This window comes from Gallinula chloropus (assembly GCF_964237585.1).
Source record: "Gallinula chloropus genome assembly, chromosome: 2".
NCBI lineage: Eukaryota > Metazoa > Chordata > Aves > Gruiformes > Rallidae > Gallinula > Gallinula chloropus.
Window position 1 is genome coordinate 53,050,075 of NC_140086.1, and position 24,894 is coordinate 53,074,968.

Sequence of the window (24,894 nt, forward strand, 5' to 3'; positions counted from 1 at the left end):
ACCGCCTCGTCGCCGCATCGAAGAGCCTCCTCGCTATTCCCTCTCCCCCCGCCTCTCCACGCGAATGGTCGCGCCCTCGTTTCCTTTGCGCCGGCGGGCGCTCAGTTCCCGGAAGTGCTGTTGTGTCACTGCCAGTCCCTGCCGTGATCGGACCGAGACCCCCTCCCGCAGCCGACAGGTGAGGTGGGGCCCCCGCCGGTGCTGGGGGGGAAGCGGAGGGGGGCTCAGCGACAGCACCTTTTCCTCCTTCTTCCCCCTCCCGGGGTGCTTGGAGCCGGGGGGAAGTGAAGGGTGCGGCCGGCCAGGAGTTCTGCGCGGGGTGGGGCCGCTTGCGGGAGTCGGGTCGGCGCCGAGCCGGGGGTCGCCTGAGGCGCCGGGTGCCCCCCTCGGCCCTCGGCTCCCTGCTGCCAGGCCCGGCTGGAGCCGTGCGTGGCACGGGCCGCGCGGCTCTCCTTCAGTGGGGCGCTGGCAGCAGCCAGCTCCCGGCTGCGCGGAGCCGCCCTACGCCGCCGGTGTGGGAGGGGGACACGGCCTCGGTGGTGGCCCGCGGCCCGCCCTGTCAGCCGGGTGGTAGGCCCCCGCCGCGGGCCCTGACGGCAGCGCCCTTTGGCACAAACGCCCTGTCGGAAGGGATCAGCCGCTTGCCGGACACATCGAGCCTCTCCAGGCGTTTCCTCGACATTGTTCGCGCAGAGGACGGGTTAGGCTGGAAGCTCCTGCGGGCGGAAGAGGTTGAGATAACAGGAGGGGCCCTGAGTCCGTCCTTCTCTGTTACGTTTTGAAATGTCGGTGGCCGCAATGGGGCGATTATGGACAGTCACGGTGGCTTCCGCTCTCTGACCTGGAGGCGGAGGCTTCGTTGGGTCACAAAAACTAGACTTAGGTGTAGGCTTGACTCCCGTATGAGGGTTTAGGACAGCTTGTTAACGACGACTGTGTTAAGATGGCTTTCAGGGCTGGATAAGAACACACAGGGCTTTGTGGTCTGCTTTCCTCCCTTCCCCCCCCCCCCCCCCCCCCCACTCAAATGTGATCAGCTCTTTGTTGAGCTTTGCCTCAGACTTACTGGAGTACCCAGGTCTTATTGCTTCCTGCTGCTACCCAGGCTGATGGATGAGTGGTGGTACCTGTTGCTGTAACTAGGTACATGGGCAGAATTTGGGATTTAGCTTTGAGGTTGACTTTTGAATTTGATGATTTAAGAGAAAGCGACCATTATGTCTTTAAAGCACCCAAATAACTGAAACTGTTAAAATAATACCTGATACTAAATTTTATGTAGAGACTTTGGGTGTATTTTTTCTGTTGTGGTTCATTTTGGTGGCTTTGGTGTTTTGGTTTGCGGGTTTTTTTAACTTTTAAGTGATAGACATTCACAGTTGTTGTTATAAAACCACTGATGAAACATGACGCTGTTTTCTAAGCATCACCTTTGTTACTGCCTCTAAACAGATCCAACTTGCACCATTGCTAGTGAGTTGTAAAGTTTCTCATTGTCTGGCTCTGGCTCTTCGGTTGCTCTGTTTTGTATCTTCCCAGTGTCTGTCTTTTTCTCCCTGGAGACAAAGAGTGTAAGATGACTTTTTTGATAGCCACTGCTATTGCCAGGCTAAACAAACAAGCATATGTGTACAAGCAGCAGAGTGGCACAGTGCCACTGCTGTCTTTCTAGTCCAGTGGGTCCAATTTATTAATCTATTTCGTATGTGAAAATCTTCCTAAATAAAGGGTTTATATATGGAGATATGGGAAGTCTTACAGGCGAGATCTTGCATTAGAAGTTTCTTGAAGAGTTTTGAAAGCAAGGCCCAGACCATTCAGTGCATCATAATATTAACCTACAGAGACTAAACCTGCCTGCCATGACTTGTACTATATAATGTGAGGTATTTCCACCTGTAACTACTATTTTTTTCCCATTTTCAGCTTACACTTACCCTATTCCAGTTATAAAAGTATCATTTTTTTTAAGTAAATGACCTGATGGATTTATCCAGATGAAATTCTATTTTCTCTAACATCAGTGGGTCCAGTGCTTGACTCAGATGAGGATTAGCTCTTGCTCAGTACAGAGAGATAATACAAAGTGAAAGCAGCTGGAACTTCTTCATCATAAATTGACTTGTTTGTCTAGCTGGATTGGTGTCCTTGTTTTTCTGAACGTGTTCCGATTTACCCCACCCTCTTTCCAATAGTTTCCAACATGTGCTGAAAGGGACACTGATCCTGTGAGACCTAATGTTTCTCTGTGTGCAGGCTGACAGATCTCTTGAAGTTAGCTGTGCCTTCCATATGGCTGCCTCCCAAGCCTAGCTGAGAAAAACTTAAGACAGAAGTAGTAGCACAAGCATTGGCAGGGGTTTTTTTTTGATCTCTTCTAGTGTGATATTCTGATATGTCAATCTTTTGAGCAGAATTAAAAAGAAGTGAGGCTTTCTTCCCAACACAAGTAGCTAGAGGTGGTAGTTGTCTGCTTTTGTTACCTCCTCTTGATGAGGATTAAATTGGACATGAGGGAGTTGCAGGTAGTGGCTTGCTGGGAGCGCTGCCTTGCAGCACATATCCTGAAAGCTGTGAATTATTTCAGAGGTCAGTTGTTAACAGATATGGTGTGGCTCTATTTTGTGTAGTGGAACTTCTAATGAATAATTTGGAGTTTAACAGCAACTTACATGAGGAGTTTTTACTGAGGTAAGAAAAGGCTAAAGTTACGTGCAGGCCTTGATTGGAGTGTGAAAGCGAGCTACCTTTGTCAGCTGTCTTCATAACTATCTAGATGTCAGGAGTTCATATTTGTTTGTTGAAGTGTTGTTGGAGGCTAAGCATCTCAGACAGCCTGTGGTTAGTGAATGCAATGAAGAGACCTTCAGTGTCGTTGGGTGATGTGCAGTTGCATATCATGGGTTATTTTTAGTTCGGGACATGACGGTTTGTTTTATACGTCAGAAGAACCTTGTATGTGCACGTAGGATTTAAGTGTGGAATTAGCAGGAGAAATCAGTAATGCTCTCTGTAGACAGACTGAGAAGGACATAACCATGGAGTATCCTTTTATGATAGAGATGCTTGGTGCAGCATGTCATGTATCTGACAAAAAACAAGGTAAATTCTCTCTTATTAAAACAAAAAATCTAACTGCTTTTTGCTGGAGTGTTGCATTGACTGACCATGTAAGGGAGTCACTTTGCTTAGTTTTGCTCATGCTTTTTTTAAAGGATGAATCAAAGTTAGTGACTTTAGTCTTGCTTTTCAGGAGTGTACGAGGAAATACAGTACCTTTCAGCAAACTGATAAACTGTTAGCTGATTAAACTGTGATGCTGATTAGAATTGTGTTCCTGACCAGATATTAATTTTGCAACTTAAAAAAAAAATTACTTCAGAATGTTGCCATTCTTGTGACTACAGGTGAAGCTTAAATTTGTCTGTTTTCAGAACACTTGCTGCAGGTGCTTCCTGAAAAATTCAAAATGAAAAGTGGAAGAAATTGGTTTGTATAGCATTTAGTTTGGGCACAATAAATGATTCCAGCAGCATGGATTGCTTGCATTAAATAAAACTGATTCAGAGGCAGTGATTTTCCCAGTAGCAATGTTGGGGTCATGTTTGCGTTTCCAGTGAATGGCTCCACTTTTCATGTTTGTGTAATTGAATGCTAAATGTATCTTCCCAGCTAAATAGAAACACTTCACTCAAAAGCCTCACTTCTAATTATATATCAGTGTTATAACATGTTAACTACCACATTTATTTCTTCATTTGACAGCTGAAAGGAAACAATGAAATTAGTATCTTTCTGATACATGTAACTGTAGCTTCTATGTGAATATACAAATATCTTAAAGGTTGATAAGATAAAAGTAACAATCTCTAGATTTTTTTAGAGCTATTGTGTCATTAATTTAAGAAAGAGTATGCTTGCATTTGGATATGCTTTATGTTCCTCTGCACAAGAGAACAGCAGTGTAGTGCTTTTGAACCAAGTCGGTGCCGCCTTCTGACACGCAAAGTCCTCTAGTTGACTTTGGTGAAAGACCCGTAGTAGGAGGTCTTTGGGATATCCCTCTCCCAGCCCCGTTTAAGTCTTCACAAAAGCGTCGGGCTCTTGTCAGGGTCAGACCTACTGCTCTTATAACAGTGGCTCTTCTAACAAAACACTATTCAGAGTCTAATTTTTTTTCCCCTTCCAGATGTTAGTTTAGCAGACTGCTTGATTTATTTAACAACTACATACTATGCTAGGTTAGCAGCCCTTCTTCTATGTGGTAGATCAACAATGCTTTCTAAACTGCTGTGTGTAGCCATCTTAAGTGGTGGAAGATGAAGTTAGGGTACTGAATCAGCACCACAAGCACTGGATGAGTTTTGTTTCAAGAATTATGATTTGCTTAGCTTTTTAATATAGCCTGCTGTTGGCCGACAGTGCCAGTCCCCAAATCCTGTCAGACAGTGTGCTTGATAGATATAGAGCAGGAGATATTAAAATAAAAGTGTACTTTGGGGTATTTGCTCATAACGTGGATTTGGTAAAGGAATATCAAATTTCTCCTCCAAGGACTTGCAATCTGTAACTAATGCTGAATTTTGCATATGTTTGTCTCCCTAGAACCAACAGCCAACATGTCTAGCAAAAGGGCAAAGACGAAGACCACCAAGAAGCGCCCTCAGCGGGCCACTTCCAATGTATTTGCCATGTTTGATCAGTCACAGATTCAGGAATTCAAGGAGGCCTTCAACATGATCGATCAGAACAGGGATGGCTTCATTGACAAAGAGGACTTGCACGATATGCTCGCCTCCCTTGGTAATGTCTTGTGGGAGGGAAGGGGGGTTCTGCCACTTAGCTGTCTCACTATTAATTCTCTCAGGTTTTAATAAAATACAACATTTGCTAACCCATTACTCTGGGATCTGTTGCCATGAATCTCAGCTGTGACTACATGAGAACACTTTATGAAAGATGTCTCCTATATAGATTAATTGTTTTATCCATAAAGCTGGTCTCTTCTTGAAGTTGTTTTTAAGTTACATATATGTTTACTGTAGGAAAGAACCCAACGGATGAATACCTAGATGCCATGATGAATGAGGCTCCAGGCCCCATAAACTTCACTATGTTTCTCACAATGTTTGGTGAGAAGTTAAATGGCACAGACCCAGAAGATGTAATCAGGAATGCTTTTGCTTGCTTCGATGAAGAAGCAACAGGTATGTGGGTAAAATAACAGTGTACGTGTGTTGCTTCTACTTAGATTTGTAATAGTAAATACTTGTGTTGAATTTAACTCTGAAAGCTCTAATTTCTGCAAACTAAAAACTATCCCATATATCTTCAGCAGATGAAATCACCCTTTCAAACACTAAAGCTTAAAATCCCAGAATTCTGATCTTCCAATTGTTTTGTTCAAGACGGGATAAAGGAACAAATTTTATTGGGAGCCAGGGTCTTAAATTTCCTAACTTAAAATTCAGCTTCTGTGAGGGGAATACGCATCTTCAAAGCTGTTGTGCTTTTATGAAGAGCTTATTTTCTTTCAGCAACTTGTACCTACCTTCACTATGATAAACTGCAGTTAAAGGAGAAGAAAATCAAGACAAGAAAAGTCTTGTGTGGCTCACAGGTGCACTGATAGGTGGAATGGCAAGTTATATAAAGCTGCTTGTTTAATAAACAATGCCAAAAATGTATTGTTTACTGACAGTCTGGTATATGTGACTCTTGTCAGTAATTTCAGATCAACTTAAGAAATTTTATGCACTTCAGAGTTCCCTATGTCTCATGCACTCTTTGAACATTGGTAGCCAAGTTCCATAATTAAATTTTTTTTTTAGTGTTTTTCATTGGGAATGTTCAAGACAAAGGGATCCCCTGTGTGTGAAACATACAGTTGCGAGAAGGCTCTCAGTACTGCCTGGAGTATAGCCCTGCTGCTGGGAAGAAGGTCCAATGTGTAGACTCACCAATTTCAATTTCTGTGTTATTTGAAACTACACAGGCAAATCATAAAAGTAGTGAGACCGTGCAAATTAACTAAGAGGCTTGACTTGATTAAATGCTTCTAATCACTCTGTAATCACATTAATAGGCTCTAATGGCTTTGGTATTAATGTGGCAACAAAGACGGTAGGGGTTCTCTTGAAACAAAGAATTGAAGGGAAGATGTTTTTGTCCGCTTTTTAGCAGCTAAATGTGAAAACTCCTTTCTCCTGTCTCACCTTACCTTGTGTTCTAGGGTTCATCCAGGAAGACTACCTGCGGGAGCTGCTGACGACGATGGGAGACAGGTTCACAGACGAGGAGGTGGATGAGCTGTACAGAGAGGCCCCCATCGACAAGAAGGGGAATTTCAACTACATTGAGTTCACACGCATCCTCAAACATGGAGCAAAAGACAAGGATGACTGAGCAAAGCTCCTGATACCTGCAGATTATTTTTACTTAACATTTACACTTATTTTTGATGGTTTCTTCCTGATAGAACTTCTTGCATGCATTTAGCTTCAAAGCTTTTGCCTTTCTCAATGTATTTATCTACTTCGGGTCATTCAGGCCTGTGTAATCAGACTGGAAAGTGGGGGAGAATATTGGGAGGAAAAGAATACAGGAACCAAGATCCATGGACTTGATAGTCTAGAAAAATAATCTCACTGTTTCTGGTTTAGCTGGATTTTTACAGTTTTGTAAATGCCATTTTGAAATAAAGATTACTTTATAGCTAAAATACCTCAAATTATTTTGTGAGGAGTTATGTTTCTATTAAGCATTTACAAATGCAGGTATTGACTTGGAGCTGCAAGTAAATTACAGTTAAGTTGAGAAACTAATTTTCATAATGCTTTGTTCAGCATCACACAGTGCTGAAATGCTCCTAGCACTATGTGCCAGTGTCTTTAAAAATGCAGTTGTATGAATCTCTTACCTCCAGGTTTTTGAAGTGGGACTGGCTGGTGTAAGTAGCTAGCAGAGGAAACACGGAGGATTGCCACATGTCTTTCCATGTGTCCTGTTCTCTTGGATATTGCAGGCTGAAAAGCATAAATGATATTGCAGGCTAAAAAGCATAAGGGGAATTTCTTGCCTACGTATTTGTCAAAGTGATGACCTCCTATCCAAGAACTGTGCCCTCAGCTATTTCATGTGACTTAGAGGACCCCAAGGAATAAGAATTTTACTTTAGCTTAAGGGCTTGTAAAAGTCCAGACAGTGTATTCTGTAAGGAGGATTCATCTCGTGCCCTGTGATTCAGCATGAATCAAGGCTTGGTTGCTGGAGTCTTGCTTGTGCTCTCAGTGTCGTGGTTCTTGAAGATAACCTGGCTATAGCTTTGTAAGATATGTTGACAAAGATAATGTTGTAGATACAACTTGACAAAGAGTACACAGTTGACACACTCCTTTATGGATTTTTTTTTTATGGGTGGTTTCTTCTACTTCAGGGCTTAATTAAAATTTGTTTTCAGCCATTCTTTTCCCAATTTTGTTTTATCTGTTAACTAAAACTTAGCCTCATTTTTTTTCTTCTTCTCCTACCCAGACTACCTTCTGTGCTGTATCACCTCAGACTGCCACACCTGCTCCTTTTTCTCAAAAGTTTGTTTTCAAACTGTCTCAGGGCTTTCCAGTATGGTTGCTGAGGCTGTTTCTCTACAGGCTGCCTGCAGGGTTCTAGCAACAGCTGACTACTTTTTTTTTTGGAAGTATACAAGCATGCATGGAAGCTGTCACCTACAGTGCCCATGTGACAGACAATGAGGTGGAGATCTAGGAAACAGTGTCTTGTTGAAACGTTGCTATGTAACATTAACCTGAGGAACAGTGACGCTGCTACTTCTTTAGACTGATCTGTCACGTCTGTGCAGCTCAACATTGTGTGTGTACACACAAGTGGCCAGTGCTAAGGATGGATGTTACACTATAATAGGGTTTTTTTTCCCTTGGAATGTCTAAATAATGTATAATTCAGAGGATTATTTTTCAGCTGTTGTGAATGCTAGGTCCCCAAATCATTCTTGACTGTCTTCTCAGTAAATTTTAGATGCTGATATGTTACACTGAGGAACTGGCAGACCAGACAGATGGATTTTTGTTGCTGGAAATAAGTTTTGAAGTAATGATTTAAAAACCCGATTTATGAGTTAGTTACATGGAAGAGAATCTGGTACCCCCCTTGAGGGGAAATTGTCCACTCCAAAAAGCTCCTGTGTGGCTGCTCTCAATTTTTGATCAGCCAGCTGAAACATGGGGTGTAGCTGCTGCGTTCCTTGTCGCAGTGTGTGGGTTGTAAGGTTCTCTGTCCCTTTTCCTGAATTAAGGGCTGGGGATAGGGAACTGTATGAATGCAATGGTACCCACTGAGGAAGATAGATTATTGAGAGAGTTTTGTGGGATGTTCAGGTATAACTAAAAATGACCTTGCATGTTTGGTTTACCCTAGTATTTATATTGCAATGTAGGAGACCACTTGACCTGCAAGCAGACACAAACCCCTTAACTGCTGGAAGGTTATAAGACCTACAGACCCAGCCAAGAGACCATATAAGAGCATCAGCTGTGCCTCGTAGCTAGGCAGCAAGGAATGCCCAGACAGCTGCGGCTGCATGCCAAAGGCTATAGGGATGTGTCATCAATAATCCACTTCCAAAAATAAAAATAACTTTGGTCACTGAAGCAGCTTAAGATTCTGATGACTTAGATCTGCATTTTGCAGTCAAAATCTTGGAGCCTAATCTTGCTCCCTTGGGGCTCATAGAGAATGGTCTCCAAGCTCTGTGCCAGGCTAGGCTGATGATGGAAACCTATTTTCATAGGCTGATGCACCCATTTAATACTTATGTAGAGTTATCTAATGCCCTGCAAAGCACTATGGAAAAGAGTGTTTTATTTTACATGACCCATTTACCCTGGCTGTTGCATGACTACATTGGCAAAGGTCAAATTGAAGCCGAAGAGCTGAGCCATTGCAGCTGCCTGAGAGACCTCCACAGAGGACTACATCTCTCTGAACTGCAGCCAGCATCTGCGTGCCTGCGGCTTCCCCTCCCCACCCCCAACTGTTGCTGGAGATGCTGGTAAGATGTAATGTCTTAATCACTCAGGATATACTTGTTTCTGCTCTTCATGCTGCGTTTCAGCAAGTAAAAACCATCTTTTATCGCAGAGTGTTCGAACGACTGAAGTGTTTCACAACATGAAGTCAGCTTAGCCAACTAGCTCAGCAACTAGCTGATGTGACATCAGAGAGGTGGCGCCTGTGTGCTCTGAAGAATCTGTTTCACTGCTGACCTGAGAAGTATCTTTTGATGGCTTGTTTCTAGGATCGCTGTCATATGTTAAGAAACGAAATGCAACACGGGGGCCATGCCCTGGCCCAGGACATTGGTAACTGCAACACTATATGCCTTTGTGTCCTGCCCAGCCTGTCTCTTCCAGAAGCTGGAAACCACCTGAAATCTTGTCATCATGTGCCTCTCCTGGCTGTGTCAGGAATGCTACTAGCCTGTTACTGGGTGTGCTCCTGAGGGACTTCAAATGGCAACAAATAGCACTTTTACCACACTGAAGGCATTCAGACAATGCAAGTCCAAATAACTGGTGAGTAACAAAGAACAAAGTAGTCAAGAACATTTAAGATACCAGCAGTTAATCCACTACTGGTATTGCCTTTGTAACTATGCTCTTATTTTGGATTGCTTACTTAATTTTTCAAACCCTACTGTCACTTTTAGATAACCTCTTCCACTGGAAAAAAATTATTTAGGGCGACAGTGACTCAGAAACAGCATTACAGAAGCCAGGAACCATGTGGAGGGAAAGAAATTAGCAAATCCCTCTCTAAAGGCAGCTTAAAAATAAATTATAAAAGGTGAAAAACAATGCTAGGAAAAAAACCAAATTCCACACAGCTTTTGTTTGCTGCACTTTGAGCAGCAGCTCTCTGTAGAGAGATGGCTGTTTTCACAAACTTTTGATATATTAGCTAAGAAACTTTTTTTAAAAAATTAAATAGAAGCTGATCCTCCTGTTTTCTGTAGTCCATGAGTGCATACACATGTCATCATTTCAGGTAGCAGTAAACTCACTCACTATGAGGAATCCCTGTACTAGACTTAAAATAAGCCCAAACAACCTTATATTGCAAATTTTAACGATGCAGAAATAAATGCTGCTAAGGAAGCTTTCCCAGACCAAACGTGTGATACTCCCTAGAGAACAGATCATACACGATAGATGTTGCATCACAGGGATTTAGGGGTCAAGCAGTTTGTATGAATGTACTAAATCTAAAGGAAAATGTTTACATGTTTCTCAGAAGTATGGAATTAACAGGAGAGCAGGAAGATCCAACTGCCTCCTGGAAAATCCCAGCCGCTTGCTGCGTGCAGACCTCTCTGCTGCAGAGCCATGATTCAGTCCCTTAGTAAACGAGCCTTGCACTTCAGTAAAACTTGGGAGTCAGTTACAGATGCTGCAGGACTGGGCAGGTCAAGACCAACTTTAACACGTGTGCCTGAAGGAGCAGATGGTGTGTGACAGCAGCTCTGATTTTAGCATTCTTGACGCTGCTCCATTTTGCAAGGTGTGTTGAATCCTTAAGCTGTCATTTCCTCACTTCAATTCTTTCAGGGTATCAGCGAGTACAATCTCACTAAATACTGAACTATGTTTTTTGAGCTTTTTTTACCCTTATGAATGTTGTGGGCATAGCTCCTTGGGAGTGAAAAGACAACATTTCACAATAGCTTCCAGACTGTCTGGCAGATTCCAGTGAGTGGGTGTAAAACGAGGCCTGTGAGCCCTTAGTGTTTGCTAAAATAGGGCTGGCATCAGAAACAAGTGCGTGCAGCCTTGAGTTAATGTTCTATCTAACAGACACTGGGCTTTTTTTCTTCTATCAAATTCTTCTTTCTTAATTGTAAGCTAACTATCTCTTGCACAGAACAGGTTTTATACTGGCAACATCTTGCCAGCCCCCAAGGAGCAACATTGATTTTTGAAACTGCTCCACCAGCCAACCAAACTCACACAGGCATCAATTAGTAACAAAACTGGTAACAGCTTACACTCCCCCTGGGTTTCTGGGTATGTTTTAGAATACCATTTCAGGCCTTTGGCCAACCATCAAGCACGTTTCATTTTCTTCCTTATTTGTGTGTAGCCTTGTCAGCTACAAACACTAATTTAACATGTGAGGAGAGGGCACATGAGGACGTGCTTAGGTCTAGCAGAATTAATTATATGTGTTTGAAAGACCAGAGGCCTCGCTCTCTTGCTCACTTTTGCATTTCACTTATAAACCTTGTGGAATCATGGTGTTTGGCAATACTTCTGTTTAAAAATTAATTCAAAGAGGGGAGAAAACCCTCAAAGATGTGGCTAGAATTACTGTAGCTTTCCAGCTGGGATAAAAAACAAGTGATGGACGTAACAGCACAAGTATCTGTACAGTGACTACTTGATCATAGAGAACAGGTAGCAAGAGACAAAAAACTAGCAGAAATCAACAGCCCAAGATGTACTCGTCAACTTTTTACTTTTTTTTCTTTTTTAATGTTCTTATGTATAAAGGACTGGACTTGGGCGTGCAAGGAGCACCTGGTTTGCTGAGTCTGGTCCTTCGATACGCTGTCAAACGCATTTCAGTGCCCATCCTTACAGTGACTGAGCTGCAGATTTTAATAATTGGGTGGAGTTTTTTTAATTTTCCCCATTGTACAACACTTTGGAGACTGGCTTTATTTATCTTCCATTACATTTCTCTTTGTCCTTGGCCCTGACATATTGTCCTATGATGCTCTAGAGAACCTAGGTCACCTTTCCCTCAGCTACGCACACTGGAAGTTACTAGAAAGGCAAACCAGACCTGTTTCTTGTTTTCAACGTGGAAAAATAATATATCTTTCTTTTCTAAGTTCCAGAACGTTCTCTGAGAGCCTTTATTTTTCATGCTTTGGCATCTACATTGTCTCAGGAGCCATCTGGGGAAGAAGTAACTTACTATGTTTATTCATGAAGTCCTTGAGTAAAAACAAGGACTATCCCACAGCCAGGTAGAAGTCTTGCTCTGCAGCCCTCTAAGAGACCCAAGCAAAGACACACATTCAGAACCCCTCCTTTCACTCATAACTTCACAAACCTTGTCCCTTTGGATCACAACGCTGAAGCTGTTTTTTGGAGAAGCTGCACAACAATTCTGGGACACTCCCAGCATCGCAAAAGGAATGACAATCACTGTCTGCTGCAGCGCTGCACTTGGGATAGCTTGACCGAGACAACAGATGGCAGCTGGAATCAGGGAAGAAGGGATGGAAAGGCAGTGGGATGAGCTAAAATGCTAGGTGAAGCAACTGACAGTCAAAGTGACCTAGAAATTGCTTAGAACAGAACTTGGAAATATTTGATTGTGCCATCAGTACTTAACCTCTGCAATAGCACTTGCTACTTTGGTTGAACAGTGATAATGTGCTCAGAAAATTCTCTTGTATGTCAAAACTTTCATATGTTTTTAATTCTTTATTCAAAGTGAAAAATCACAAATATTATTTTTCATTTGCCCTCCTTTTCTATACTCTCTTGTTTGTTTCCTGTGTATATCCTCCATCTTACTGCTATGATGACCAAGGATATGGAACAGCTTCTGTAAAACAAAAATCACCTAAGCAGCACTCTGCCATAACTGAGGGAACACACAAGGGCAAGAGTAACAGGAAAGATGTGGACACACAATTCAGCCTTAGCATTTCTTCTTCTTGGGCATCAACTCAGTCCCATGCTCTGACTTGTCAGCCCCTGCGTAGAGTCAGGAGTTGGACTTGGTGATCCTTATGGGTCCCTTACAACTCAGGATAGTCTATTATTCTATAAACAAAAATTAAAATTGGAATAGGTAGGTTCGAAATTAGTAAGGTGAAGTTCTTCCCATAACAAATAGCAACCTTGGAAGGAACCAACCCCACTGCAAATGATATTGTGGGTGCTGAAATTACATCCTATTAGATGAAGTCACAAAAGAAGTTCATCATAGCTTACCAAATACCACTTCTGGGTCAGGGTGCCTTACCCCTCCATGAGTAAAACACAGTAGAGATTAGGAGAAGATCCTGGGAGGGTATCACAGGCTTTCTGGATTCTTACTCTTCCCTTAATACCCACACAGGGCTCTGCCCTTAAGAACAGGCTAAAAGCACCTAGTGTTCTCTCTCCTCCAATAAGAAGGACAGATAAAGAGATTTTCCAAAAACAAAACCAACAAGCCCACAAAAAAAAGAAAAACCAAACCCCAACACAAAACAATAAACCCCTCCAGGCACCTGGTAGGGGAGCTCTCACAGCATCTATTATTTGTTGAAAGCATCCAAAGAGCCAGTAGACACATCCCAGTGGTGCTCCACCTAGAAATGCAAGAAGCAGGAAGAGGACACTGCTGCCTGTCTTCCCCTTCCCCACTCTATGGGCCAACTCTGACTTGCTGAAAATTTAGGGTAAAACTCGGACAATCTCAAATAACCCCAGCTTTGTGGTTCTCACCTTAGGAGGCAGCGAGATCTGCATGTTGAGCAGGACTCCAGCCTGAGCAATGCTGACAGGTTTGCTCTGCTCCTATCATTCAGGTGCTGGGAATGATACTAGTAGGTTTTTTTTCTGGACTTGCAGCATTCAAGCAGTACATTGTGATCACAAACAAGTCCCCTGGCTCATTCAGTGCAGTTGCTTTTGTGGAGCAGACAGTGCAGGCGCAGTCCATGGCAAGGGTAGCACTCCAAAGGTTGTCCAAGACTTTGCTCCCGGCTTTCCACATCCAGGATACACAGCTCTTTATGGCAGGGGCATGTTGGACTAGGCAGACTTCTACTGTGGGGCAGCACAGCTGTTCTGTTACATGAATTAGATTCACAAACATCATCTGACAGACACTGACAATGCTTCATTAAGCAATCAAGTTAATCACAAATATTTGCACTGTCATCGTAACTCAGCAGAGGTGGGAGACTGAAGAGAATTTCAATGAAAGGAGGAAAAAGGTTTACTGTAAGTAGCTTGCTGTTTACAGCAGCCTTAGAACTTAAATAGGAAATAGAAAAATTTGCAGGCTTTTAGACAATCCAAAAAAACAAGTCTAGGAAAACATTGTAACAGCAAAGTATTTGAGTGTGTTAGATGGAAAGGATAGGAATTTTATACATATTTTGCTTAAAATGTTTTGGTTTCTTTTTTTCCTTGAACAAGATTGACATAGTATGAGAAAGAAGGGGGAGCTAATGAAGGGAAAAGCAGTAGAAAGAAGAAAACGGAGTTAAGAGCTCAGCACTTTAAAAACACCGTGTTTTAGAACTCAATCCCTATTCTGTGTGGTTTGTGCAGGAAATTAGGCGGTGCTGAGAATTAAATGTGTGCCATGCATCCTCGGATGCGGTACTGCTCAGGAGTTTTCTGTGGCCTGTGAAACAACCCCTGTGTAAAGCTGAAGCTCATCACTAGGCAGCACTACTTCACGGTACAGCTCTGCAGGAGCATCCTTCCATCACCCAGCCCAGAATTCCTGGGCCCCAAAAGCTCTCACAGGGCCCAGCCTGCACACGGGATGGCAGGGAGGGCACACTCACTACTGGGCAGCTGTAGAAATCCTTCACTCCAGACATACTCTGTGCTGTGCAGGGGCAAAATGTTGTTGCATGAATCACCTAGCAGCAGAGTTGCCATTTCAACCTCTGGCTTCCCAGAACATGCTCTCCCTAGGATGTTCCCGGACCATTCTAGAAAAGCCTGAAGGCCATCTTCTAGACCAGGCCTGCTGCCCCAGCAGATAGCGATCTGCAAGCACAGCTCTCCCTGCAGTCAGTGAAGAAGAGCCCACATACTCTACCCGCAGCCTGTGGCTTCGCTGTGCTCTCAGAAACAGCCTGTAAGGCTGCAGGAATCAGGATTACAGACACGCTTTTCTCCAGCAACAGCCAGGGATGCACAGTCACAGGGAATGAAGCACTATGCAGGGCTGCGGGCAGCTCACAGGTAGCATCCTCTCCAGAATGAGGTTTAAACAGCAGAAACAAAGTCCTGTTCACCTGACAAATCATTGCAACAGATCTTTTTAATTAAGAGCTGAAGCATAAGCTAATACATTCACCAAAAAAACGCACTTTTTTTTCTTTTTAAAGATTTATGCCAATGAGTAAAAATATATTGTGAATCTAAATGTTGTAAGAGGGAAACTAAATCCCTTTTACCCCCTCCACATTTCTTCAGTGGCATCAGGAATGCTGGAATCAAGTAAAACTGAACCATTTGTAAAAGCATTACGTAGATTTACATGGTGCAGAAAATAGTCTGTCATCTGCCTCGCATTCCATTTTGATGTGCTTAATTGGAATTTAAAAAGCTTTAAGAGACAGACAAACAATTTTGTCACCAAGAACTGATCTCACACTAGGCAAGTAATACTACCTGTTCTCACATCTTTGAAAGTTAAACACTGGCAACAACACACAGGGTGACAGGTTTCGCATAACACTTTATTAATAGAATGAAAAGCAATACAATATAAAGTAGCCATGGTTCAATTGAAAGCAAGTGATGAAAGGATTTTAAATTAATGTATCAAATAACCATTTTCATAACTAAATTTCAACACACAATTCAGTTGTTGAAGACTCTCATGGAGTATTTTAATAACTCTATTGCTACCTTGGCGCTTCTACTGCTTTTCTGCCCACTCACACTTTGCATATAATTATCCTGAAACTATGAGCTGTATCTAGCAAGTACAGAGGATTTTCCCCCAATGTTTTTTTCCATCGGCATGCTCTCAATTCATTAATTTTATTAATTTTTTTCCCCGTTGTATTTTAAGGCAAATTTTAGAAAAGTAATATTAAAACACAGCGGGGAAGTATTCTTCTAATCTAAATAGACCTGATGAAATAACTCTTCTGGTTTGAGGGGAGGACAGGGAAAGAAAGTTGGGCCTTAGAGAAATTAAAGTGTGTCCCTTCAAATTTGGGACCACAAAACCTAGAGTACATTTTAATTTCACGTACAGTGCTTGAATGTAATTAACTTATATTTGTAAATATAACTGGCAATTTCAGCAAAAGCCTGTTTATCTGGGGTTTTTTTCCCCCCTCCTTATGAGTTGCTGGAACAGGCTGCCCAGAGAGGTAGTGGATGCCCCGTCCCTGGAGGTGTTCAAGGCCAGGTTGGATGGGGCCCTGGGCAGCCTTGTGTAGATCCAGGCCTGGAGGTTGGTGTCCCTGCCTGTGTCAGGGGGGTTGTAGCTCTATGATCCTTGGGGTCCTTTCCAACCCAGACCATTCTATGAGTTATTATTTACCACGATACCGGTTGCATACCAATGAAATTGGTAACAGGTAGGAAAGGAATGAGAAGAACGATCAACTGACAATGCAGTTTTCCCATCTGACAGGTATTCTGCAATTTTTTTATGTACTAAACATCAGCTTCTTGAAGCCCAAGTGATTCACGTGGGACTCCAATAGTCACAATGGGAATAAACACTCCGTTCTGAAACACTTTAAAACTGCAGAAGCGTCTGGATCACAGGCTATACCCAAACTCTCCTGAAGTCATTTCCAACCTTGTTCGCAGGGGATCACTAAAAAGAGCTTGTATGTCAACTTCTTTGAGGTCCTACATAGGCAGGGAAAGGTAATTATCCTTTGCACTGCTTTCACGAAGAGAATACAAGCAAGAATAAATCCCCCAAGGGATAATCTATGGCTGTGAGAGGTGTTATCTCTTGTTCACGCAGTACTCCTTCAGTAGACTTGAAGATGCAAACCAGATGTTTTTCTGATCCTTTAAGCCAAGCGCGGGGAAGGCCGGATGCTCGGGCAGCGCCTCACACGGGCTGGCGCCGGCGGGACGCTACCAACGCCACCAGGTTTCCATTTCTCTCGGTGCTATGACACCCGTTAACCCCGCGGCCGCCGGAGGAGGCTTCAGGAACACGGGCCGAAGCTGCATCTTCAATGTGACACGTAAAAAAACCCCAAGCAACTGGGACAGGCTGCCCGGGGTGGGGTGGTGGAGTCTCCTTCTCTGGAGATATTCAAGACCCGTCTGGACACCGACCTGTGCGACCTGTCCTAAGGAGCCTGCTCTGGCAGGGGGGTTGGACCCGATGACCTCTGGAGGTCCCTTCCAACCCCTATGATTATGTAATACGGGAAGCACCCGCAGGCCCGAAGCAGCCCCTTCGGAACCACCTCTGTACCTCAAAGCAAGAGCACGGAGCGGGGCGTCCCACCGCTTGGGGCAGATACCGTCGCCCGGCTGGACGCGGCGGCCCCCCCACTCCCCCCAGCCCAGAACTGCGGCGCGTAGCCCCTGCTCTCAGACTCATAGAATCATAGAATCATAGAATTTTAGGGGTTGGAAGGGACCTCAAGAGATCATCGGGTCCACCCCCCCTGCCAAAGCAGCTCCCTAGGACATATCACTCAGATCGGCGTCCAGACGGGTCTTGAATATCTCCAGAGAAGGAGACTCCACCACCTCCCTGGGCAGCCTATTCCAGTGCTCTGTCACCCTCACTGTGAAAGAGGGTTTCGCGTTTGTGAGGCGGGTTTACCCTCCCCTGTCAGCTTTCTGGGCTCTCTCCTGCCCGGCACCCCCAGCCTCACGGCTCGCCCCCGAAACGGCACCTCCACCCACCCCTTCCCCGCTACCCAGCACCTGCAGGCGGCGCCCAGGGCCTAGCGCCGGCGGTGACCTCCCTCGGGCTGCGCCAAAGCTGCCGGAGCGGGGGGGGGAGAGGGGGAGTGTCGGTGGAAGAAACCATTCCGGGGACGTCCGGAGCCAGACGCCCCCGGGGGAAGGAGGGCACTGCCATGGTCAAGGGACAGGCCTCGCTGCCGTTCGGCTGCCCTCCGCCGCTTCTCCCGCCGCCACCTGCTGTCGGCCCGCCGCTCGGCCCCACCCGAGGTCGATGGTTTCTCCGGGAAGCACCGGGGTTGCGTCCGGCCTCTCCCTCCCTTCCGCTTCTGTCTCCTACCGGGTCCTCGCAGCCATCCTTGGGGTGAGGTTGGGAGGGTTCGGGTGCCGCCGGTGGGGAGGCCTGTGGAGTCGGGAGCGGGCTGAGGAGAGGGTGGCCGTTGGGAAGCGCGTTCGAGCAGGCGACCGTTGGCGGCAGCCGTTAGGGCAGCTGCCGCTGAGGAGAGGCGATGGCACCGGGCCGCCCCCCACCCCTGCGCCCTTGCAGCCGGTTGAGGCTCCGCCGGCCACGAAAGAGAGCCGGAGCCTCAGCCAGCGGCGACGGGACCACCACCCCCCACCCCCCCCCCCCCCCCCGCCGCCGGTGGCACTGCCCCTTCATGGGGAGGGCAAGAGCTCCTGGCCTCTGTGGGCCCTTGAAGCCTGGGGCGGGGTGCTGCTTTTGAAGAGAGATCAGCCTTCCTCTGAGGCCAAAAAAATTAATTGGATCGGTTTTTTTTTTTTAATATATCTCCTTAGTGCTGTTGCTGGCTGGAGAGCTGAGCGTTGGCACTGAGGCTGATGATGCACAGGCTGTCAAGTTCAGGGCAAGGGGTGGCTGTCAGGTTGTTTTCAGGTCGCAGCCTTCTGTGGTCAAAGCGGCTGAATGTAGGTTTTCCCCCTCTGTCCCTCCCACCTCCCCTAAAGGACAAATGCAGCCTTTCCAGGTTGGCTTGATAAAAGTCTTTAAGCTTGCTCTGCAGCGCAGTAGGATGGAAACCTTTGCAGGCTTAGCAGCAAATGACAGATGACAGCGGTAGCCATGAAATGGACCACAGCATGGTCCTTGCTCTGCCTTGTTCAGACCCACGCTCAGTTAGCCTGAGTCTTGCAGGTGAAGATACCTTTTTCTGAGCAGTTTTTCTAGGGGGATGGTAAAAGCAGTGCCAGTTGATTGTTTTCCCACTTTGCTTAAAGGAGTAGGCAGCAGAAGTCAGTTTTCAGGTATGGCAGAACTGTGGAATGTTTCAGGTAAAATTAAATGCATAAAGCGAAATGGGGGGCAGGCAAAACTGACTGCTATGAGCAGAAATACAGCTTGCACATTTTTCTCCTATTTTTATAGTGTTTTAAATAATGGAAGGTAAAGCAAAGACAGAGACTCACCATTATGCAAGATAGTAACTACTTTAGTGCTGTCAGGTGTCAACTGTAGGCTCTTCAGGATCTGAGTTTCTCCTTCCCCCTGCTACCTAATATTGGATGCAGTTATTGTATATCCATAACAGAGCTCTTTCACAGGATGAATGACAGCTCTCAAAACCTGCCTTTGCTCTTTTAGGCTTGACACCAATTGGAGTTCCCTTCTTGCAGATGCATGTATCAAGAAGGGATGCCAGACAAAAGCTGTTCCTTTGAAAAGTGAAATTCAAGTTTAGTGTACACCTTCTTTTAGTGACTTTTTATTTAGGAGTCTGTCTTTGGTTTGTATTTTCTACTTTTCTTTTTCACTTCTTGATTAGGGAAATACATTCTGATGAGAGGAAACAGAAGTGTGAACCTCAGTGTTAAACCTTAGTACAGCTGGGGTTTTTTTAAGTCCTAACTCTGATCCTGTTGTATTTACTTCTCTCCCTAGAACCAACAGCCAACATGTCTAGCAAAAAGGCAAAGACGAAGACCACCAAGAAGCGCCCTCAGCGGGCCACTTCCAATGTATTTGCCATGTTTGATCAGTCACAGATTCAGGAATTCAAGGAGGCCTTCAACATGATCGATCAGAACAGGGATGGCTTCATTGACAAAGAGGACTTGCACGATATGCTCGCCTCCCTTGGTAATTAATGCCACTTTTCTGTTTATGCTTTGCAGTGTTATAATTAAAATCATTTCGTTTGGGATGGTTTATGAGAGCTGTCTCAGTTTGCGTTATGCTAGTCAGATTATTTTTTCTTGCAGTTTGAAAGCTAAACCAAATGCAAATCCCTTTCTTTGTAGGAAAGAACCCAACGGATGAATACCTAGATGCCATGATGAATGAGGCTCCAGGCCCCATAAACTTCACTATGTTCCTCACAATGTTTGGTGAGAAGTTAAATGGCACAGACCCAGAAGACGTAATCAGGAATGCTTTTGCTTGCTTTGATGAAGAAGCAACAGGTATGTGGGTGAAACTCAGACACTTGGCATGGGTGGGAGGTACTTTTATGTTGTTTATTAAGGTTTCTAAATAGTATGCTGATTTTTGCACCTTTATAACTGAAGTAGGGCATAGTAAGCCTTCTAGATGGCTTGTTCTGCTGAGTAATGAGTGCTTGACTTATCACTGAATGAAAAATAAAAATTGTCTGGACTCTCTGTGTGAGTGAGGACTAGTAGTAATGTTCTGTGAGGCTTTGAAGAGTGTTTTAACTGGGCAGTGTGTAAATTCCTCAAAATGCAAAGTAAGAAGCCTTTATTCTAAGAAGATGAGGAGTTAAATTTGATAATGTGAAGAGTTAAATTTGGTAACTTGATTTTCTGTGGCCTTCAGAAGGCAAGGGATGTGAAATCTGTAATACAACTGAGATGGTTCTCCCTCTGCAGTAGACCTGAGATGCATTTGAATTTTTCAGTGCTTTTAATATTTCAAGACAGGCTGTCCAGGCTCTTTTGAACCCCCATCTTGCCTAGTGCATACTGTGGCTCTGATGACAAATGCCCTGTGTCATGCATGCCCTCAGTTTGTTGTCAGGTTGCAGGAAGGGCTGTAGTCTTAATGATCTAAAGATAATAAAACACGTGGGGTCAAGAAGACAGAAATGACAGATTAGACTGGCTTGCTTGGCAAGATGGGCAAAGAGAGGAAAAGCAGAGCTTGGGCTTACTCTATCAGACTTTCAAGGCTGTGCCTGTAATCTTGAGGTTATAGTTTATGCTTTTATTTATTTATTCACATAGGCTGAGATTCCAGAGAAGAGTGTAGCAACCAGGGATGAATCCTTAGGGCAGTTCTGTGGAATTACAGAATATCAGCGTTTTGACTTGTTGTAAACAGGTCTTACTAGTGCCTCCCAAAATCATGTAGCCCCCATCTGCCCCTATAACTTCCCTTGCAACTGTCTACCACGGTATTTCAGTCTAACGTGTGGATATGTGTTCCGAACCTTTCAAAGGGTATTATTCCATTTCAAACAGCTATTTTCAGTCTGTGTATTTTTAGCACCTTTGCCTTTTCAAAGAGCATCCCCTTCCTGCTGAGGTGTAGGTAAACAGGCTTTCTGTTGGTAAGGCCTTTTCAAATGTTAATTGACTTCCTCCCTCTCAAGGGAAATCTCTGCCATCTTCTAGAGAAGGAAGTTAGTTTTGTTAGCAGGTTAATTATTTTCTCTCCACAGGTAGTCTGACTCACTGTGCTGCAGGGTTTTTTTTTTTTTTCCTGTGCTCCAAAACAAGAGCTTGTGAATTAGGATAAAAAGAAAATGATTGCGCGACCAGTTCTTTTGAACAGTAACCTTCTACATCTATGTAAACAATAAGTTACTAGTTTAGGTCTCCATGTACTGATAAGATTGATTTTACTATCTTTCAATTCTGCGTGGTCAATGTTTTAATCTAGGATTTGAGGATACTGGTTCCACAGTCTCTTGTGTCTTAGGCAGTCCTCCGATTTTAACCAGGAAACATGTTAGATAGTTATGCCATTTTATTGATTTTTAATTCATAATAATCAAAATTCAGCCTTCAAAATTAAGTGTAATGTAGTTGTAGAAACCATGTTGTCTTTGGTTGGCTTTTATGATTTTTTTTTGTCACACATGTGGCTTCTGATCAGTGTACTCCTTTTAAAAATGAACCAAAGCATTTCCAGCTCTATCAACCCCTTTTCATTCCCACCACACACCTTAATAATCTGTGTGTATGAGTTACAGGCCTAGTTTTCTACCTCTATGTCAGTATGGCTCTCTTGAAAGAGAATAATGCAAAGCAGATCCTCTTGATGAGGGTAAGACAGTTGAGCTTGTTGGGTTTTCCATACATTTCCTATAGTGCCAGTCTGGTTGGGTGTATTGCCCCTATGTAGTACTGTGAAATGAGTGTAAAACTTGTCCGATCCGGTGTATCTTTTGTCTGCTCTTCCGTCCTGCGTTGCCATCTGCTTTGTACTGGCTGCCAGGGGCTGAATCTTAATTTTTCCTTCATTAATTTGTTGCTCCCCGTCTATGTGAAGGCTGTAGGTGAAGGAGGGTGGGAGTACTACTCGCTCTACTATGCGGTGCTGCTAAAGCTTTTAGTGTATTCCTGGTCTGGCAATGTAGCTGGTGTTTAAACACCTCACTGTTCAGACAGAAACAATTAAGTCATTGAGGCCAAATTTGCAGCACCAAAGGCCTTGCATTCTTTGAATACTGATCCTTATGCCATCTCTCATCACAGCTTGGTCTCTGTAGGACGGCTGAAACAGAGAGCCTAATCTGTTTCGCTGGGGTTTTTCCTCTCCTTTATGCACATCTGCAAAGAGACAGCTCCAAAATTCGACCAATTGAGATGGGGCCGGCTAACTGAACGTGATCCCCGGTTTTAAAGTAGAACATTGGTGTTAGCTGCCTTCATTTGGAGTGAGTAGCTGAGGGCTTCTCTACACCGGGGTATGATGCTGACTTCATTAGCATATGTTTTAGCATGTTTGGTTTTTTCCTTTCCCGGCAGCATACACCACCCCCATGATAATTTGTCATGCTCATTGACTGCCTTTTGGCTTCCTGATTACCTGTTTGGTTTTGTCTCTTTAATGAACTGTTTGATTAAATTAGTCAATTCTTTTTCCAAAGCAGAACTTCTTTCTTCTTTTTTCTTAAATCACACTAATTGAATCTGCATCAGTTGGTGTGGGTGTCTACTTATTATTTCCAGATGTTCTGCACAACTGGGTTTTTTGGGGGTTGGATTATTTTTTTTAACATACTGCTACCTCCTCTGTTCCATTATCAAAATTTCCCCAGGTAAAGTACAATAAACCAATTTCTTTCCCAAATGAAACAACTATTGTGCATTTAAAGGCACAGGAGGTCTTTTAAGGATTAAACATTAAGGAGTTTCTGCATTCTTGTGTCTGCCATTTGTTAGGTGAATTCCTTTTTTTATTCTCTATACTTTCCTGGAATTATTTGGCAACTGGTGGTTCTGCCCATCTATTGAAATGGAATTAACAGAACATACTTAACAACTGCTCCTTTTTGCATCTTTGTTGATTTCCTCCAAAACATTCTGCTGAAGTTTTAATATAAAATAAATAACTTAATGTATGCTACTTTTTTTTTTTAAACTAGTTTCTCTACATCTCCAGAGTAAACATTCTTCCTTTCTCCTGAGTTAACTTGCTCAATCCTGCCTGAAAAGTCTTCTCTCTTGTAAACTCTTCCCTGGACACTTGCCAGCAACTCACTGTATCCATGTAAACTGCCTCCAGCAACAGTGTTGTGCAGCAGTGAAGAGCCAACCAGGGGTTATTAGTCCCCAGAAGAAACTAGTTTATAGAGGGGATGCAAATATATCTAATTAAGTGAAGAAAAATATAATTCAATTAAGAGAACAACTTCTGTAATGAAGACTAGCAGTGCCAGGGACTCAGTTTTCCATTTGGAGCTGCTGAAGATCGGTAGATAGAAATAGGTGTTCTTAGCTCCCAGCAGATCAGGTGCTCTTTTCAGACATCTGTATGAAATGCATCAAATGCCACCAAACCCCTGTTCCCCTTGGCATTCACAGTGCTCCTTAGAACTCAATTAAAGCATTCTGGGCCCGTGTTACGTGCTGTGTTAGGTAATCACATGTCTGTTGGTGAAGCCTGTCTTGCTGCTTCTGAAGACTCAGCTAAGGAACTGCTTCCCTTCTGTGTTTCTCTCCACGCATGGCGTTCTAGGGTTCATCCAGGAGGACTACCTGCGGGAGCTGCTGACCACGATGGGAGACAGGTTCACAGACGAGGAGGTGGATGAGCTGTACAGAGAGGCCCCCATCGACAAGAAGGGGAATTTCAATTACACCGAGTTCACACGCATCCTCAAACATGGAGCAAAAGACAAGGATGACTGAGCAAAGCTCCTGATACCTGCAGATAGTTTGCTTTTCTTCTTTTTTTTTTTTTTTTTTCCCCAGTAATTTTATTTCTCAGGATCTGGGGTTTTCTGTGGTTTTTTGTGTTGGGTTTTTGTTCTTTTGTTCACGCTGGGACCTCTTGCATACCTTTTTAACATTCCAGCTTTTTCCTCTCTGGCCTCTGGGGCTGCTCAGGCACACTGAGCCTGTGTAATAGGACTGGAAATGGGCAGGGAGAGAGGAGAGCTTAGAATCATAGAGGTTTAAGGACAAAGATGCATGGAGCCCCAGGTAAACCTCTCAGTGCTGCTCATGCTAGGTAGATTAATTTTACATTTCTAAGGGTAGCTTTTCAACTAAAACACCACTCTATTAAGTACATCTTTAAAATTTTCATGCTAGAAGTGAACTGTTTATCTAATCATATCTGCAGATACTTTTGCAACTGTATGCGGTCACCTTGGTACCTGTTTTTGCCTTAAAAATGAAGCGTAAATCACCTAAGTATACTGATGTGAGTACTTCACTTGCTACTGTGAGCGTATATAATGGAGAAATTTCCATCCTTCAAATTTTAGTACATTGTGAATCAATGATACCTGTCCAAGACTTGCACATTAAACATTTTAAATCTTACAGATGTAACTGAGGGGGTGTTTCGCCACCTTAGCGCCTCCGTTTCTTGACGCCGAGCACAATACTGACACTGCTTTTTCAAAACTTGGATGGTAAATCCTAGTGTTCTCTTAAAGGGAGATACTGTCTGAGAGCAGAACGTTTGAGCAATGCCTCTTACCAGATCTGCAGGACTAACAACATGGAATTTATTGCATTTCATTGCAAACATTTCATTTGTTTTCTTTCATTCCTCTTCCCATCATTTTTCAGAGCA

The 24,894-nt window shown here is 43.8% G+C and overlaps 1 protein-coding gene and 1 pseudogene across 2 annotated transcripts; both read left to right on the plus strand.

Annotated features, from left to right (window-relative positions):
• The first annotated feature begins 2,854 nt into the window (after positions 1-2,854).
• On the plus strand, positions 2,855-6,894 carry LOC311188875 (myosin regulatory light chain 2, smooth muscle minor isoform-like; annotated as a pseudogene). The gene is made up of 4 exons (XR_014618185.1): positions 2,855-3,102; positions 4,606-4,803; positions 5,046-5,207; positions 6,233-6,894. The product of XR_014618185.1 is annotated as a myosin regulatory light chain 2, smooth muscle minor isoform-like (transcript).
• An 11,103-nt stretch (positions 6,895-17,997) lies between these two features.
• LOC311205432 (myosin regulatory light chain 2, smooth muscle minor isoform) lies at positions 17,998-24,638 on the plus strand. The gene is made up of 4 exons (XM_084279861.1): positions 17,998-18,030; positions 19,564-19,761; positions 19,923-20,084; positions 23,827-24,638. Exons 2-4 carry the CDS (start codon positions 19,578-19,580, stop codon positions 23,997-23,999), a joined length of 519 nt encoding a protein of 172 aa, XP_084135987.1. The 5' UTR covers positions 17,998-18,030; positions 19,564-19,577; the 3' UTR covers positions 24,000-24,638.
• The last annotated feature ends 256 nt before the right edge of the window (positions 24,639-24,894 follow it).